This window comes from Pseudopipra pipra, chromosome 11, assembly GCF_036250125.1.
Source record: "Pseudopipra pipra isolate bDixPip1 chromosome 11, bDixPip1.hap1, whole genome shotgun sequence".
Lineage (NCBI taxonomy): Eukaryota > Metazoa > Chordata > Aves > Passeriformes > Pipridae > Pseudopipra > Pseudopipra pipra.
Window position 1 is genome coordinate 21,246,576 of NC_087559.1, and position 17,077 is coordinate 21,263,652.

At 38.7% G+C, this 17,077-nt stretch overlaps 1 protein-coding gene across 3 annotated transcripts in view; it reads right to left on the minus strand.

Moving 5' to 3' along the window:
- LOC135420541 (sodium- and chloride-dependent GABA transporter 3) overlaps positions 1-17,077 on the minus strand; it is a 96,373-nt gene that overhangs the window by 74,539 nt on the left and 4,757 nt on the right. For all 3 annotated transcript variants that reach the window (XM_064668145.1, XM_064668142.1, XM_064668144.1), the window contains exon 5: positions 16,312-16,402. In XM_064668145.1, the coding sequence (XP_064524215.1) occupies positions 16,312-16,402 (91 nt within the window). The remainder of the gene's footprint in view (positions 1-16,311; positions 16,403-17,077) is intronic.

Sequence of the window (17,077 nt, forward strand, 5' to 3'; positions counted from 1 at the left end):
GAATTACTCCAGAACATAAAATCACTGGTTAGTACAAGCCATTTTAAGCAGAGAAAGATTTGTCTTGCACTGAAGGCAAAAATCATTGATTACTTTAGAATCTCCTTGAAAATAGAAACTGATGAAATTTTGAAAATATTTATTGTAGGTACTGAGTTTGTTTTGTTGTTGTTGTTGTATGAGGAGGGTGTTGTTTTGTTGTTTAAAAATACACAGCAGTTCAGTTCCTTGAACCATCCAACAGCCCGGGAAAGGAGCCAGGCACTGGTGGCATTTGAACATCTCGAGCAGAATATTGCAGCAAACAAAACCCCACTGCTGTTAGGGTGGGTCTGGAAAGCAAAGGTTAACTCAAACCAGAGCAAGGGCTTCGATTTGGTCCTAGCAAAGCATGAATTCTACACAGGATATTTTGCTTGCAAGTGGAATATTAAATCCCAGCCAGAGTGGCTTTGCAGTGTGTCTCACACCCAAAGACACTCTGCTTGAAGGTTTCACTGCCTCTAGTCACACACAATTAAATTGATTCAATGTTACTGGAGAAAGATTTTTCTCTTCTTCCTGCACATAACACAAAAGAAAAGTGATAAAAGTTACAGGAGCCTAATGAAAAAAAAAGATAGCTTTAAGTGGAATAATAGGACACATCTCTGAGGGGTGGCTGCCAGAAATGCTGAGGTTTGGTCATAAGGTTCTTTAAGTGAGACTGAACAAAATCACAACACTATTACTACAGTGTGGATTTATTCTGCTGACAGTACCACATATTGTAAGCCTTAAGTTTAACTTGAATCTAAATGCAAGTGTGGATTAAAAAAAATAAAAATGGCCAGTCAGGAAGATATAACAGAGACATAAAGCAAATTTCAGCATACTTTGGGTAAACAAAATAACACACCTAACAAGAAACTAGACAACATGAAAGGACCTTTAGCCACCTACATCCCAGGAATATACTGTTGCTAAGGGTTACCTCTGTTTTGTCAATTAATATCATTGCACGTGTACACCTAACAAAATTTAAAAAGATAAAATCCCATGAGGAAATTATTTCAATGAGTATTATATACTTACTGAAAATGGTTTTAATTTGTTCGAGAATGTACTAAAAGCCCTTTCAATTTAGTAGCTCAATACATTTGAGAGGAAGAAGGGCCTCTCTGTTTTTGGAATTGCTGAAGAGGGGCATGTTAAGAGATAACTGCTACTCCTGAATACTCCTGGCTGAAAAGCAACCTTTCCATCCCAATTTGAAAACAAACATTCTGAGAGCTCAGGGCACTGTATTATTGGCTGAGAGAACACTGCATTTCCCTGAGAAAGAGTGCCTTTATTCAAGTGTTCCACTGTGAGGAGTTGTACCGGGCTCTTGAACGGAAAGAGGATTATTAGCTGCCAACACATTGTTGAAAGGAATGTACTGGGGTACTTATTGCGTTATTTCATGATCTGGAAAGATGAAGAACAGATTCAATCTATTTGAGGAAGGTCCCTTCATGTTCCCTTTCTGATTTGGAGCAGTGTCCAAGACACTTTTCTTTAAAAAAACCCGAACAAACACCACCCAAACAGCCTCTTGAGGTCACTCCTCCATCTGCATCTGCCCAGCCAGGAACACAGGTGGCAATGTTTCCTTTTACTCTGAGCCAGACTCTGTCCTCAGAGTATTCTGTGGGGGATGAAAGGACAACAAAATGATGCCACGAACTGGTGCTACTGTAGAATGGCCTTTCTTATTTTATGTTTTGGTGTGCTCCTTCCATCCCTGCTGTCTTTTCAGACCTAGTCCATATTTACCTTGTGAAGCTTGTTGCTGAGCTCCTTGTATAAAAAACATAATGTACTTGAGTATCAGTGCTGCACAGATTTCTACTTTTACTAGAAAATATTCACACCTTTAAGACGTTCTCCATTCCTGCATGAAAGTGAGTTTAAGTTTTCTTCTAAAGACACGTTTTCTAAACTGTCGTGTTTCCTTCTCTCATTGCACTTCCTGCAATCAACGTTCTATAGTTTCTATGAAAACTTATTTGAGTATTTCATACCCAAATGTATCCAAGGATCCTGTGCAAATATAGTTTCTGACGTGCAGAAACTCGAGCAGATATTACTGAACTCTGAAAATGGTGGGATTCAGATTCCATGTTCCAGAACCCTCTGTGGGTGCTTGAAGGGCTGGGTCAGACAGCTACCAGCATCCAAGGCTCTGATAAACATCTGCATGAAGACAACAACCACACTGGGAATTGCTACACTGCCAGATGCTTATTCAACTGGTTAGCAGCCATAAAATCAGCTTCACTCATAACACCAGAATCATTGCAGTGCTCACAGACACACTGGAAGGCTCAAATGTTTGCCAGAGACACACAAGAAAGTAAAAAGTGACATTCTTTTTGTCACAGAGGTCAGAGGCAGCTGCTTACCTAATGTTTGTGACACATTATACTGATCAGCCAGCCAGACAACTGTAGGAAAGCTTAGAAACAGCTGTTTGGAGTTGTTTCACCACCAGCAGCATTTGCTCTTTCTTGTTTGAGTCACTGCAGCTTTTCCGTCATCTCATAGAGAATCTTGACACTTTAATGTTGAGACTCACTTGACTCTTCCCTTCTCTGCTTGGGAAGCAACTCTCCCTCAACTCTCTTCATCTCAAGAAGCTTTAAGGGATCTCTCAGGTAGCAAAATCACTCCTTTCTTTCTATTAAACCACTACACTCTGCTGACCAGCACAGAAGCTTTCCCATACTGAAATGCCCTTAGGAAGTTGTAACATTTCCCTGTGACTGTCTAATCTGTGCTAATTGTTGTCCAGTCTGGGAGAGGCTGATCCATGCATCCAGACTGCATAACGAACAGGTGAAAAAGAAACAGCTAAGAAGGAACACACACTTTTAAAAGAACTCAACAGAGCACACAAGATGCTAAAGATCTGAGACAGTGTTCTCCACTAACTTACTCATATGATAAACTTTAACAAAATTTATGGTGAATGCTAAATATAAAACTCTATGAAACAAAAAGCTAGTGATTTACTTTCTAAGCTTCTCAGAACTTATTACTAAAAATATACATATTGCATATAGGACAAAGTGAAAAGAAAAATTACCCTTCAATAAAATGAACCTAAAAAGAGTCTTGTTAGTTCTCTTGTCAATTTATTATTGTATTTCTTACTTGTACTGTTTTCCAGGACTTCTCTTTTCTGGTGCAATTTGTTATCTTTTGACACTCAAAACTTAAAGAATGGTACAATATTGTCTTAGATAATGGGTAAAGAATATTCTATGTAATAGCGATATCAAAGCTGGGAATAATTTTTCATACATAAATCAAACAGCCTTTTCTATACATTACAGGACTGCATATTGAAAGATAGCTGTCAAATTTCTGAGCTTCACTGCCTGAGCAAAAATTAACAGTGTGAAGGAAATTCTTGTTAGAAGAATCATCCCCTGATGAGGGACTCGGACAAAAATGTGTGGGACACCTCTCCCTTTTATAGGAGGAGAAGGTATATCTGAGCAGGGATCACCCTTATGACTGCAAGCCCCAGAGTATAATAGAATCCTAGGATGGTTTGGGTTGGAAGGGATCTTAAAGATCATCTGCTGTGGGCAGGGACAGCTTTCACCAGTCCAAGTTCAGAGCTCCATCCATCCTGGCCTTGAACTTTTCCAGGCATGGGGCATCCACAGCTTCTCTGGGCAACCTGTGCCAGGGCCTCACCACCTTCCCAGGGAAGAATTGCTTCCTAATATCCAATCTAACCCTACTCTCCGTCAGTTTGAAGTCATTCCCCCTTGTCCTGTCACTCCAGGCCCTCGTAAACAGTCTCTCTCTCTCTTTCCTGTGGGCTCCCCCCAGGCTCTGGTAGGCTGCAATTAGGTGATAATCCCAATTCCCTCAGCCTTTCCTCCCAGCAGAGCTGCTCCATCCCTCTGACCAGCTTGGTGCCTCCTCTGAACTCACTTCAACAGGTTCACATCTTCCCTGTGCTGGGGACCCCAGAGCTGGGTACTGCTCCTGTAGTGCACATAACATCACCTCAACACTGCATCACCTAAACCAACATCAAAACATGGCAAGACGTGACTCAGGCTGCGTATGAGATTGGTTCTGATCTTACCTGCTGCCAAAAAATACAATCTGGAATTAGCAGGAATGAAGGGGAAAAGCTTTCAGAAGACCCACTGCACCACTAGCCAGTGCATGAAACCTGCTTTGGCTTCCTCACCTGAGGAGCTCAGATGATGACATGGGCAAGAATGACATACTGACAGTGTTAATACCATTTAGAGGACATATATCTCTGATAAAAGAATAATTTCTCTTCAAGGCATTTTCTTTCAGGCTTTCTTGTTTCCCCTAATACTTAGGAATACTTAGTCCAGTACTTAGGAAACTAAAAAAATGAGCTGGTTGTGTCAGGTTTTTTACCAGTGCAGCAGTGTGGCAATCCCTGAAATACCTCCAGAACGAGCATGGATACAACTGTTAAGTTAAACAAACACAAACTCCAGGTGAATTTGTAGCAGATTTAGTCACTACAAGCATGTGAAATGAACAGTGTGGGTGCCAAACTCTCACTGCAGGTCAACATGGGCTGACACTTTGACTTTTCTGAAAGTCAAATATCCAGAAGTGGCAAGGGATACAGACCCTGTGCACTGTATAAACATCTCTTTTTAAGGTTTCATGTAAACTCTAAAATAGAGAATATACCATCTATCAGTTTCTAAAAGTGCTACAAATTATCCTGGATAGCTGCTTGTATTCTCCAGCCATCAGTTTTCAATGATTAGGAAGTATTTCAGCTTTTAGAAGATAATCTATAGGTTATACATTAAAGAATCTCCAATAAATTTCTCTCAAAGCGTAAGGTTTAATTTCAGGAAATCCACTTAGTTCCACACTTGGCTTTTTTTCCCCTCAAAGCAGCAGACAGACAACTCCCAGTGGTCACATTAGCAAGGATCCTTGAGCTAGAGCTGCACAGCTCTAAAATATTTACCTCTTACAGTATATTCAGTGTGACCTACACATAACACAATGAATTATTTCTAGTTGAGCCGTATTCGCTGCTATTCACCCTGCTTCCTTCTTCTTAACTGTCTGATAGGGTTCAATGTTGTTCCATTTATTACCCATTTCTGTGCATATTAAATGAAAAAGTAAGATTAAACTTTCCACTGCAGATTTTTCTCTAAAACTTGTTATTGTAAATAACAACCCACATTTCTTGCCTCAACCCTTGTCTCATTAAAGTCAGCACTTAAATTATCTGAATATAACGTGGCATTACTTAGCAGCTACTGTGGAGATACATATATTACCTTTTTCATTTTTTCATGTGTGCATGTTTTTGTATATCTGTATGAGACAGAGAGTGATGGATGAACACAGAACACCCCACTTCTGTAGCCATTCCTGACCTATTTTCCTTCCACCTCTTTCACTGAAGTCATGGCAACTTCTTCTTAACCAAGCCTGAGTGTTTAATCCTGTCAAATAACTTCTTTGTGCTGTTCCACTCACCTCTGCTCTGGAGTTTCTTGGTGCTCTCTCAATATATCCAATGAATCCTTCAGTCTTTTTGCAATTTTCCCTCTACTCATCTCTGAAGGAGTCATCCAGTGACAAAAATCTCTCTTTTTATTCACCTTGAGTGGCATAAATGAGCTCAGCACACAGCTCCAGCTGCCAACTGAGAGCACCCAGACAAAATGGGTGGCTCTCAAAATTTGTGTTGAGCCTTTTAGACAGTCTGTAGAGTTGTATTCTGTCATGCACTATTGATTAAACCTTCATAATGAGAACTACAGACAGAAAATATTGCAAACCATTGCATGAGCTTGTAAAACAGTCTTTCATAGTGAGCTCTTGGCTACAAGCTCATGTAAAAAGTAATGGTAAGCTCTTATCTCTTCCACACAGAACAGGTCAAAATAAAACCATTACCTGACTGGCAAAAAAATAAAAAAAAATTGAAAAAATTACTCTGTCAACATATTTCTCACAATCACTGGTCCTGTACTAAACCCTAGTTACAAAAATAACCCCTAAGACATGAAAAGAAGCAGGGGGAAAAGGCAATAAAGAAAAACTTACAGGTCAAAAGAGAAAAAAGAAAGCTGCAAACAGACAGGAGCTATTTTGGGAGGTCCCAAATCCTTTGTCCACATTTATGGCTCCTGGGTCTTCATAAAATACCAGTTGCAAATTACAGTATGATTCTTAATTAAATTCAGGTAAATTCTAACGGTTCAGTTTTTCATTTATGAACTAAAACCAATAGTTAGAGTTCAAATAATTCAACAATAGTTGTTGCAGGGACTTTGGAAAGGCATCAGTTATTTCCCTTTCCACACAGAGGACAACTGTGCATATTTCAAGGCCTGCACTGATGAATATTCTGTAGCTTTTGTAAGAATTCCATAGCAGTATTTAGTGAGTCTTCCTCAGGAAGTCCTCCTGACACAGCAAAACAATTTTGCTGCTATATAAGAACGTAATGGAAAATAGTGAAAAAAATTAACAAAAAAAAAAGTGTTGTTCTTTTTTTGTTTTGTTGCTTGTTTTTTTTCCAGCCTGTGTTCACTCTAATTTTTTGCACACAAGAAAATCTCTCCTTTAATTTGATTTCAAACCCCAAGCAACCACTCTTTCTGTTAATGCCCTGAATCTACAAGGCTGTACTTAGAAAACACTTTTAAAACATGTCTAAACTTTTTTTTTTTCCTCTTGTAATGACACTTTTTCAAGAGCCAAAAATAGATAGAGGCTTTCTCAACTGCATGGAACTCTGTGCTTGACACAGTCCCCATGCTGAGATAGCCAAGAAGATGAATGTGACTGCTCTTTAATGTTCTTTTCAGTTGCTCGAGTGGCTGTAAAATCTCTTGCACCAAAGTCCTTCAGATTCTCAATTTCAAGATGGGGAGAAAATCTAATGGGGAGAAAAATCTAATGGGGAGAAAAATCTAATGGGGAGAAAAATCTAATGGGGAGAAAAATCTAATGGGGAGAAAAATCTAATGGGGAGAAAAATCTAATGGGGAGAAAAATCTAATGGGGAGAAAAATCTAATGGGGAGAAAAATCTAATGGGGAGAAAAATCTAATGGGGAGAAAATCTAATGGGGAGAAAATCTAATGGGGAGAAAAATCTAATGGGGAGAAAAATCTAATGGGGAGAAAAATCTAATGGGGAGAAAATCTAATGGGGAGAAAATCTAATGGGGAGAAAATCTAATGGATGCATTCTTGGACAGCTGAAAATAACAGGCTATTATTTACAAGGCCACAGGCACATTTAAAGGATTCCACAGCTATTGAAAAACATGCCTTGGAAGAGTTACATGCAATTTGTTTGCACATCTAGTCTCACAAATCCAATTCCCATGGGGAACTGGGGAAGGAAATAGTTCTTTTTTTTTTTATTAGTTCTTTTAGTTTTATTTCCTAATACACAAATACTTGACTTCACAATTTCTAAGGTAATTTTTTTTCTCCATAATAAAATTGCTATGTACAATATTCAATACAAAAATCAAAAAACATGGAAGTTTATCTTTCTGCTTCAGGATTCATCCCTCAGTGTAGAAGAAATCCACTTTGCATTTTGTCATCTGGAATGTAACTTTTCAGCCTGTCCTGTGCAAGACCTCTCTTCTTTAGGGGAGTTACAGGAGGGACTAATTGGTTTCAGGCAGCAAATGCCACCAATTGTATTGTGCTTTTAGTTTTCTGGATTTAAAGTTTGCTTGGGCACTTGTAGGAGGCTGTAGATAACTCACAGAGGAGGGGATGAGCTCACTTTTTTAATTGCACAAACCCAAACATAACTGAAACGAGGCCTTTCAGTAGAGGTTTTTTCTGACATAAATAAAAAAAAAAAATTAAAAAAAAACAACTCAAAAAAAAAACCCCAAACATAGAAAAAAAAAGCAGATGGAAAAAAAACCCCCGAACACAACAAACCAACAACTTATGAGAAACCAATTAAACCCCCAGCAAAGCCAGAAGAAACGTGCCTGGTTATTTTGGCATGTGCTGCTATTGACTGATTTGGCCAAACCTGTCATGGCACAACCAAGTTTTTGCTAATTTAGACCTTTGACTTTTTTTCATTTTACCCCTCCAAGCAAATTGTGCTTTTTTCATGGAGTTCTTTCCTTATAATAGAAAAAAGTGCATATACAGATATATACACATCTTTAGACACACTTTCCTATGTTAATAACAATAATAAAAATGTCCATAATGTTCCCAATTCTTAAAAAAAATTACCATTCTTCAGCAAAACTGAATGTCTAAGCCAGCAGCTTCTAAAGGTCAGGTTTTTAAGCACCTCACTCATCTCCCTGTGTATGTTTTCCAACTATGAGTAGAAAATAATTTCATTGCTAGAACTTTTACAAGTCTGTAACTAAGTGATATTTTAAATAGCTCATGTAAGATCTTTGCTACAAAAATGTACTTTCTATTTTTGGCCACAGTGCAGGCCAAAATTTTGCCATATTTTAGTATAAGAACCAACCAAATGCTACAAATTCCCAAAATGCACTTTAAGTAGTAGATAGTGAAATATTTCAGATATCACTCATAAAAAATTAACAGTATCATTCTAAATATATAGGCAAATAACAGATTAAATCACAATCATAGAAAGGTTTATTACTACCTTAAGTACATACAACTACTGAAAAGAAGTTGGTAACATTTTAGAGTTACTTTTCCAAAACATGAAGTTGTCTCCTAACACCAAGTTTTTATTATTTAAAACTTCCCATTACAAAATCCTATATTCAGATACAAGTGTATTTATTCAGACTTGTTGCAGACTGTTTAAACAAAGGGGTTTTTTTATGATGATTAGCTTCAAAAAAGCTAATGGCAATTCTTGACTGCATAAGAAAATAATATTTATTGTGATAAGCTCACAGCCTTATAGTTGAACTAAAAAGAAATGCACACATTGCCAACAGACTTCATCAAGAGATGGATGAAACCCTCCTGGATTCCTCCATAAAAATACTACAGAGCTGCATGTTTACTAACTTTGCATAATTTACAGAATATTGGGAAGAAGAAAACACTTGGAGGAGCGGGAATTAGGGAGACTGGATAAATTGGAGTGAGTCTGTCTGGACAAGGAGCCCAGGCCCTCAGAGCAGCACACAGGCATGGGGAGAGGAGGAGGAGAAATGAGCAGAAGGAAGAGCAGCCTGTGATTAGCTGGCCAAGGAATTTAGGGAGCAGAGGCAAACTGTTTAGGGAGCTAAGGCTGGAGACCAAGTGTAATTTTGGGAAGCAGTCAGCTGGCTGGAGCAAATGATCAGGACTGGGTGGCTGGAGGTGGGAAACAGAACTATACCTGACTTAGAGACAAGTTAGAATACCAGGAATTGCCCAAGAAAAGAGATTAAACTGAACTGCCCAAAGAAGGGGCAGCAGTGGGAGGCATATTTGGGAATGGCAGGATTGGATGTAATCATAAGGAATGATGCTAAACTGGATAGTTGTGGTGGAAATGCCATGCAGGCATTAGCATGGATCAGGGGTTAACACATCAACTCAGGAATTAAAATCAGCACTGAGATCTCCCCCCTGGCCCAGCAGCAGGCTGGTGTTCAGGGCCCTCTGAAGAGACCTTTCCAAGATCTAAGATTAGAAACGTGCCGAATGAAGAGTTGATTTCCACAAACTCAGAGAAGAGACCAGGACAGGAAACAGGCAAAAAGCTGAGCCCTCCTGCTGGAAACCCACCTTCCCTGCCCTCCTTTAGCCTAAAGGCTACAAGGAGAACTCCAGAGCTATTAAACTTCCTGCTGCTCTGCAGGAGGCTCAGTCAGAGTTATCCCTCTCTTCTGTTAGTGCTGTGTATAAACAGCAATTTCTTTGCCACAAAGCCTGAACTGGATGGTCTAACTATTACCCATTAACATATTGAGTATCAGAATAGTCTCCCCTCAATTATTCTCAGGTAACCTTTTCAATCTGAACCATCTCAATAAATACTGTGACAGTGAGAGAATGATCCTGTCCAATTCTAGTTGTGGCAGCACCCTGAGAAGCCAGACGTTAAATCCCAGTCCATACTCCAGGATTATTTAACTTTTATACAAGGCTGAGTGAGCTCAAGAGAAGACAGTGAAGTTCCCAACCTGTACAGAACACATTCAAGGAAGTGAAACATATATTCAATTTTTTGCCAACAAAATACAGAAAGGAGAGCTTTCTAAATAGTCACTAGAGAAAAGACAACAAAAATTACTGCTTTTTTTTTTTAAATATTCATGCAAGTGTACCAAAAAAATGTTTTGTTTGGAATGAAATAGCAGTTATTGTTTCAACCATGGTGTCTTCAATTAAGTAACTTTATGTTAATACTTGGCCAAAGCTGACTTTCATACATTTTCTTGTTCCTTTGTTGGAATAAAAATTGTGCAACCTTAATGCTAAAAAAGTGTCTTGCCCACCCCCATACTTAGCACTTTTACTCTCTCTGTAGCTCAGATCCCGTTCTATAAAATGGGAATAATTTGAACTCATTGAAATTTTGTGAGGATGAATGAACATGTAAATAATCAAGAAAACCATGATGGTACAACCACAGACACCACGAGCACCCGAAGAAGCCTTGATTAAATTAATAACTTTGTTCACTTTCTTATGTTCTATCTTCTCCTTATTATTAGGTTCCTGCTCTGCTGACAAAAAGAACAAATATTGAATACCTGCACAGTGTTTGCTCCCTATCCATCCTCTAACAAGATCAAAGCAGATATGTTGACAAAATATTAGGCAGTCCTTCATCTCAAGATGATCATGTTCATAAAAGGTGTGGACTTAATAGCAATGATGTTGTGCAGTTTTATTTCCTAATACACAAATACTTGACTTTGCAATTTCTAAGGTCATTTTTTTTCTCCATAGTAAAATTGCTAGGTACAATATTCAATACAAAAATCAAAAACCATGGAAGTTCATCTTTCTGCTTCAGGGTTCGTCCCTCGATATAGAAGAAATCCACTTTGCATTTTGTCACCTATCCCATTTACTCCTTTCAGCTGAGCTCAGGAAAAGTCAGTGATCTGGAGGCAAAACCAGATGAAGAGCTCACATGACTCCCAACAAAAAAGCAATTTTCACACGGCCTCTTATGAACTGAGCAGAAACAAGCAAGTCTGGCACGACTCAATGTTCTACAAGACCTGCACAAAGGGCCTGGTTCTGAGGGGTGCTGGAGGTCTCTGGGTACTGAGCACTGCAGGATCAGGCTCAACTTGCTAATGACTTCTCCTAGTGTGGTGGGGATTAGCCACAATGTGACTCCTGCACTCATTTGCAGCCTGAATGAAACAGGAAAAACCTCTTTTTGACTTTGCAAGGAATGGGTTTGTGCCTTTTCCTTTTTGCTGAGAACAGCCCCTTTTCTTTTCCCTAGACAAAACCAATGTTTTTTTTCTCACTGGGCTTTACTTGGAAACGCTAAGGATGTCTCACCCTCTCCAGAGAGTGACAGGCCAACAACTAGACCTTCTTTAACAGAGGACTAAGCTGTTGTTATACAGCCAATAAAAAACTATTGAGGTGGAATCAACCAAGGGTCCTCTTTCTGCCCAGCTCCTTTCCCAGGCACTGGAAACCTCAAATTCCTGACCATGGTGACAGACTGGAGGAGCTGCCAAAAGAGCACACAGACATGGCTGATGCCCCCCACACCTGCCAGGCAATTTCTTCTCCTAGGAAAGCAGAAAAAACAATGGAGCAGAGCATCCTCTCCTTTCTATTCTGTTTCCCAGGCTATAAATGCATCCTCACCTAATGCCACAGCTCTCTTCCATTGGGCTGCTTTAACATATCGGGAATTATCAACACTGAAGCTGCTACTGTTAACTGTTTAATGTTTGGACACTGAAAATTCCATGTGCTGTGCCTAGAAACTATGATTATTACTTTTTCTTAGAAAATCCTTAAACAGTGGATGAGGGAAAAGCCATAAATGGGAGTCAACAGGCCATTCTCTGCATGCTGGCACCAGTAAGAAGTGAAAAGTGAAGTTTCAGACTCTTGCCTGTCCTTTGGAACACAGCAACAGAGAGTTTGAAGAATAAGAAGTGAATTTTTATCAATTTAGATGCTTACCTTAAAAAGCTGTACGTGCAGATGGAATGTGAGACTTCTCAAGGCTATGGCTTTTGAATTATGGTAAAAAAATCCTTAAATCTCCTAATTTTTCCCAGTTGTCAACATTGATACCAGTGGTCAGTGGCAAGTCTGCTCACATTTAAAACATTAACAGCGAGAGCCTTTTTTAAGTAGGAAAACAAGAAAAGAGTGTCCAAACTCCCAAACTTTGCCTGCTGCTCCTCCAGCAGGATCAGACCCTTTTCACTGGAGAGCTACAGAGCCAGTTATCAATTACGGGCTCCTAAAAATATTTTAAGTTTTGAACTTGCTGCCTGTGCAATGAGATTCTTCTGAGCGTAGCAAAAGGCATTCAGAACCTACTGCAGTATTTGTCTCTGTAGTCTTTTGCTATTTTTTTAAACAAAGAACAATCCATCCAGGACAATAATTAAATCTCTGGGTGACCCAGCTATCAAAGCAGGTGGAGAATGCTGAAGTATCAGAGGCAGCATCCTCTGTACAGACCTGAGGAAGGGGAACTCTTGGTCTGCAGGCCAGAAAAGCTTCATAAAACTGCAAAACATCCTCTCAGTCATTGCTGCACTTGGGTGAGATGATGCTCAGCTTGAGGAATAGATTTAGGAGCAACCAAAGCTACAGAAGCAAAAAAAGCTACAAATATTTCAGCAGAAAAGCTGAAGGCTTTGTTTGCAATCCCCAGCCCAGCTGAGGACTTGGATTTGCTTCCAGTCACGAGTAAATAGGGGCTGAGTCTTATAGACTAGATAATAAAAAAGACACAGTAGCACTAGTTAAAAGAGAGAAGGCTCCTTTCCAAAGCCAGAAATGAAGACATTCTTTTGGGCCTGGTGTATTCATTTTTGCACAGATAAAACCGAATCCATCTTGTTCCCCTGCACTTCTATGATGTAAATTCTGTGTGATACACAGGAACCTGTGCCTCCCTCACCATTGGTAACTCTCACACTGACACCATCGGGCTTCAAAGCAACACACAGCACTGCTAAAACATGCACTGGGTAATGACTGAGGCTCCCCCAAGCATTTTTCTTGTTAGGTTGGGGTTAATTAAAAAAAACCCTGAAGATATGGTAACTACTGTAGGAGACTGTGGTAAGCTGCTGTCAAAGGAAAGCTGTAACATCAGCCTGACAGTTTACAAATGCAGGATTGAGTCCTTCATGTAAACGAGCTCCCCATTCAGTAAGTAAATAGGATCACTATTCACAATAATTACCACTCTAATCCACAGATTAACTCAAGATTGGATGGTAACAGATTAAAAAAAAAAAAATCAAAACAAAACCAAAAAACCACAAGAAAACAAAAAACAAACAAACAAACAAACAAAAAGCCACAAATTTTTTTCCCCAGCAGCTGACCCCTCACACAATAATTTGGCTTTATATGGCCACAACTTAGAGAAATCTCAGTTGCAGCCTTGGCATGGCAGAGAGCAAAGTGTAAAGGTTCTGAATGCTACGGTTGTTCAGAAGAAACCCAGAGCCTTCCCTCTTCCCCTCACGGGCACCACCTTAATTACTACTAAGGAACCCGGTCGTTATGCAAATGAACTCAGCTCTGGGATTGGGGATTGAGGATTCTCACACACTGTCAACAGGAGCTCTGAAAATAGCAAAGAGCAGGTGCTCAGTGCAGTCCACACGAGCATCTTTCCTCTTGCTATTTGTTTCAACAAGTCTTTCAATAAATTTACTGCTCCAAAAAAATCAGAATTTACAAAGTAGTAAAGCAACGTGACAGGAACAAGACCTCTGGCTAAGTGAAATAATATTGCTGGTAACACTCATCTACAGATTAGAAGATGATTTTCTGGGCAAATTAACTCGTCTAGTTTACTTTGTATTAATTATTCTCTGATCTGCCTTGCACATCTATACATAAAAACCTCCACTGTGCATTTATATCTGATATTTAAGACACATAATTAATTACAATCTTCTCTTAATTCTGATTAGTTATTTTAATGCAACATGAGTCCTGACACTTATTAAAGCTCATTCTCAAACTAGTGTCTCATATCTATTTTAAATTTTGAAGCCATGCAACATCATACCTGCTTCAATTTTAACAAGGCAAGTAATTTTCTCAGCAGGAAAGGACTACATTTATTTTCTAAGGGTGAAAAACTGGGTAACTTCAGTTTTGCTTGGAGAAAGTAGATAAGTTTAATATCTTAAGCTATTTTAGGCAGCAGGCTGTTAGTATTACGAAAAGTTTGTCCATAGCACAACAAAGAAAGAAGTTCCAAATAAATGACAAATTATTTTGTTTACCTTGTCTTTTTTTTTATTTTTTTTTTATTTTAAAAGTGTAGGAATATATATACACAAGACTGTAAAACAAGTTTGAGAAAAGACTAAATCTGATTATCCCTTCTAGTTTCATAAGCCATTCCTAACTTATCCAAAATCAGGTAGGCACATGTGCCCCAAATTTTAAGGATTTCAACTCCACTGTAATTTGCATTCGAGTTTAGCTGTAGACTCATGTTTTGCTTCATTTTTAGAGGACTCTGAGAAGGGACATGCTTAAAATGTATTTGTATGTGCATCAAAATAAACTGACATAGGAATTTAGGCAATTCAAAGGTGAACACTGACAAAACCCCACAAAACCCTAGAAACATGAGGAGACAAAACTTAGTCTGTGCCCTCTATATAATTTAATTAAATGTTGCTTACTCCTCTGGATAACTGGAGCTACCATTCAGCAGCTGAATTGTGAATATTTTTGAATGAGCAAAAAAATACAGCAGGTAAATTATGTTAGTACTGGAGAAAATACTTTCCTCATTTACTCTAATTATATGAAATCTTAATTCAAGTTATCCTAAAGAGCCGTAAGATATTTTTGGTACAATGATGAAGTCATAGCAATAAAAGATGTCCCCTAAGAAACTCTTATTTAGTCTGAAACATTATCTAGGGAGTGGGTAGAGTTGATATACTTTGATTTAATACTTCAAGTGCGTTCAGATTATTGAAAATTTTAACAGAAAATGAAGTTATAATTTTACCCAGAGAGTTTATGCATCTTTCACATTGTTCAGGTTTAATTTAGTTTGGGGGGTTTTTTATTTTATTTTTAAATAAAACAGTATTATTTACTAAAGCAACACTTACTGCCCATGAAGGCTAAATTAACTGATGTAGCAAGACAAAAAGGTTCAGAGAGAGACAATAGCACATGCCCATATTCAAGGTAATTGTGTCAATGTACAGTTCCTCCTTCAAGGGCACTCTTAATTCTTGGTTCTTTTGAAGTGTAGCTGTTGCTGTCCTGAACATAAAACAGAGCTCTAAACATACAACCTTAGATTAAGGCTCTGTCTTAACAATAAAATTAATAGGTCCTCAAGAAATTCTAGTTACCCAGAATTGTGTGACACACGTTAAATTGTGAGATCATTGAGTATTAAAAGTAACATTCCATTTCTATGACTGTCTGAACACACACTGTGCCCTGCAAGAAACAAATATGCTACTGAACTGCATTGATTAAGTATTTATAGTGAGAAAAAAAATGTGCCACCACAAAAGCAGACCATGCTTTGCAAAGATATACTTTTCTTCTAACAGCCTAACTAGAAATCAGAATCCAGGAGACACTAGAGAGTTAAACTCTCCCATTATTCCAGCTGAATAACTAACACTTACATAGTGCTTTAAAATATAATGAGATGCAGAACACAGAGTATTAGCTGAAACAAGGATGAAGATGCAACTCTCAAACTCTTAAGAAACATTTGGGAAAAAAAAAAAATTACAAAAATATTTTAAATCCTCCTCTTTTTTTCCACCTCTGCCTCCTCATTAGTATGGGTTTGAGGCTCTTTCCTCCAGCAGCAGGAGCCAAGCTCCCGAGCAAGTGGCACACTTTGTTCTGTGTTCTTTCAGGATATGGAATTCCTTTCCTTGTAGGAAAAAAAGAGTTAAAAAAAACCCCTCCTCTAAAAAAAAAAGAGTTAAAAACCCTCATCCTGACTCTCTTTGGCTGTATAAGAAAATTTCCAAAGGAACTCACATCAAGTACCATAATAGGGTTACAAGGTATCTAATCAAGTGTAAACAATCGAGTTATTGGAAGATAACGAATAGTCTGATCAAACATTAGGTTCATGTGCACTTACTCCCAGAATTCCATCACTGGAGAAGTGGCATTTTGTAAAGAGACTTGACTGCAGTTGCTCATGTTAAGTTTCTGAAATTCCACACAGTTTTCTATAAAAGAACAAAAAAAAAAGTGTTTGTTATATTGAGTACAAGTACATCTTTTTCTTCTTCGTGCACCTTGTGAAGCCACCATTCTACAATACATTTGCTGTACTGTGTTTTGATCACCAGACCACAGGCCTATCCCAGAAAAACATCCATGACCACTCTCCTGTAGCACTTCCCAAAGGCACATTTCAATGGCAAGGGCCAATAAAACCCCTCAGGCAGAAAGACATGTTGAGAAACCGAGGCAATGGATTGGGAATTACAGCATATTCCAAGTTCAGTGGCTTATGGCAACAAATGGTTCATGGAACATGGCCAGCAACAAGCTTCCACTTTGCCCTAATATGGCAAGTGAATAATTCCTCTGGCTTTTTATTATTATCATCTCCAGCACAGAGAAGGGAGGCCAAAGCAGCTCAGCACTGCTGAGTTGATGTGTCGTATTTGAACAGCCAACAACGCTGGCCAAGCTCCTCTGCTGGGTTGCCACAACTGACACCAAAGCCTTCCACATCCACTGGGCCCAAGACTAGTTCCCTAACATTAACTGTAAGATTTCAGGCAGTTTTAGGTATGCTCAAAAGCCATTTAACAGAAAAACATGAAAGACAGTACAATTGGTACGTGGTTTGAAATAGGAGAGCGATATAAGGAATAAATACACAAACTTCAGGA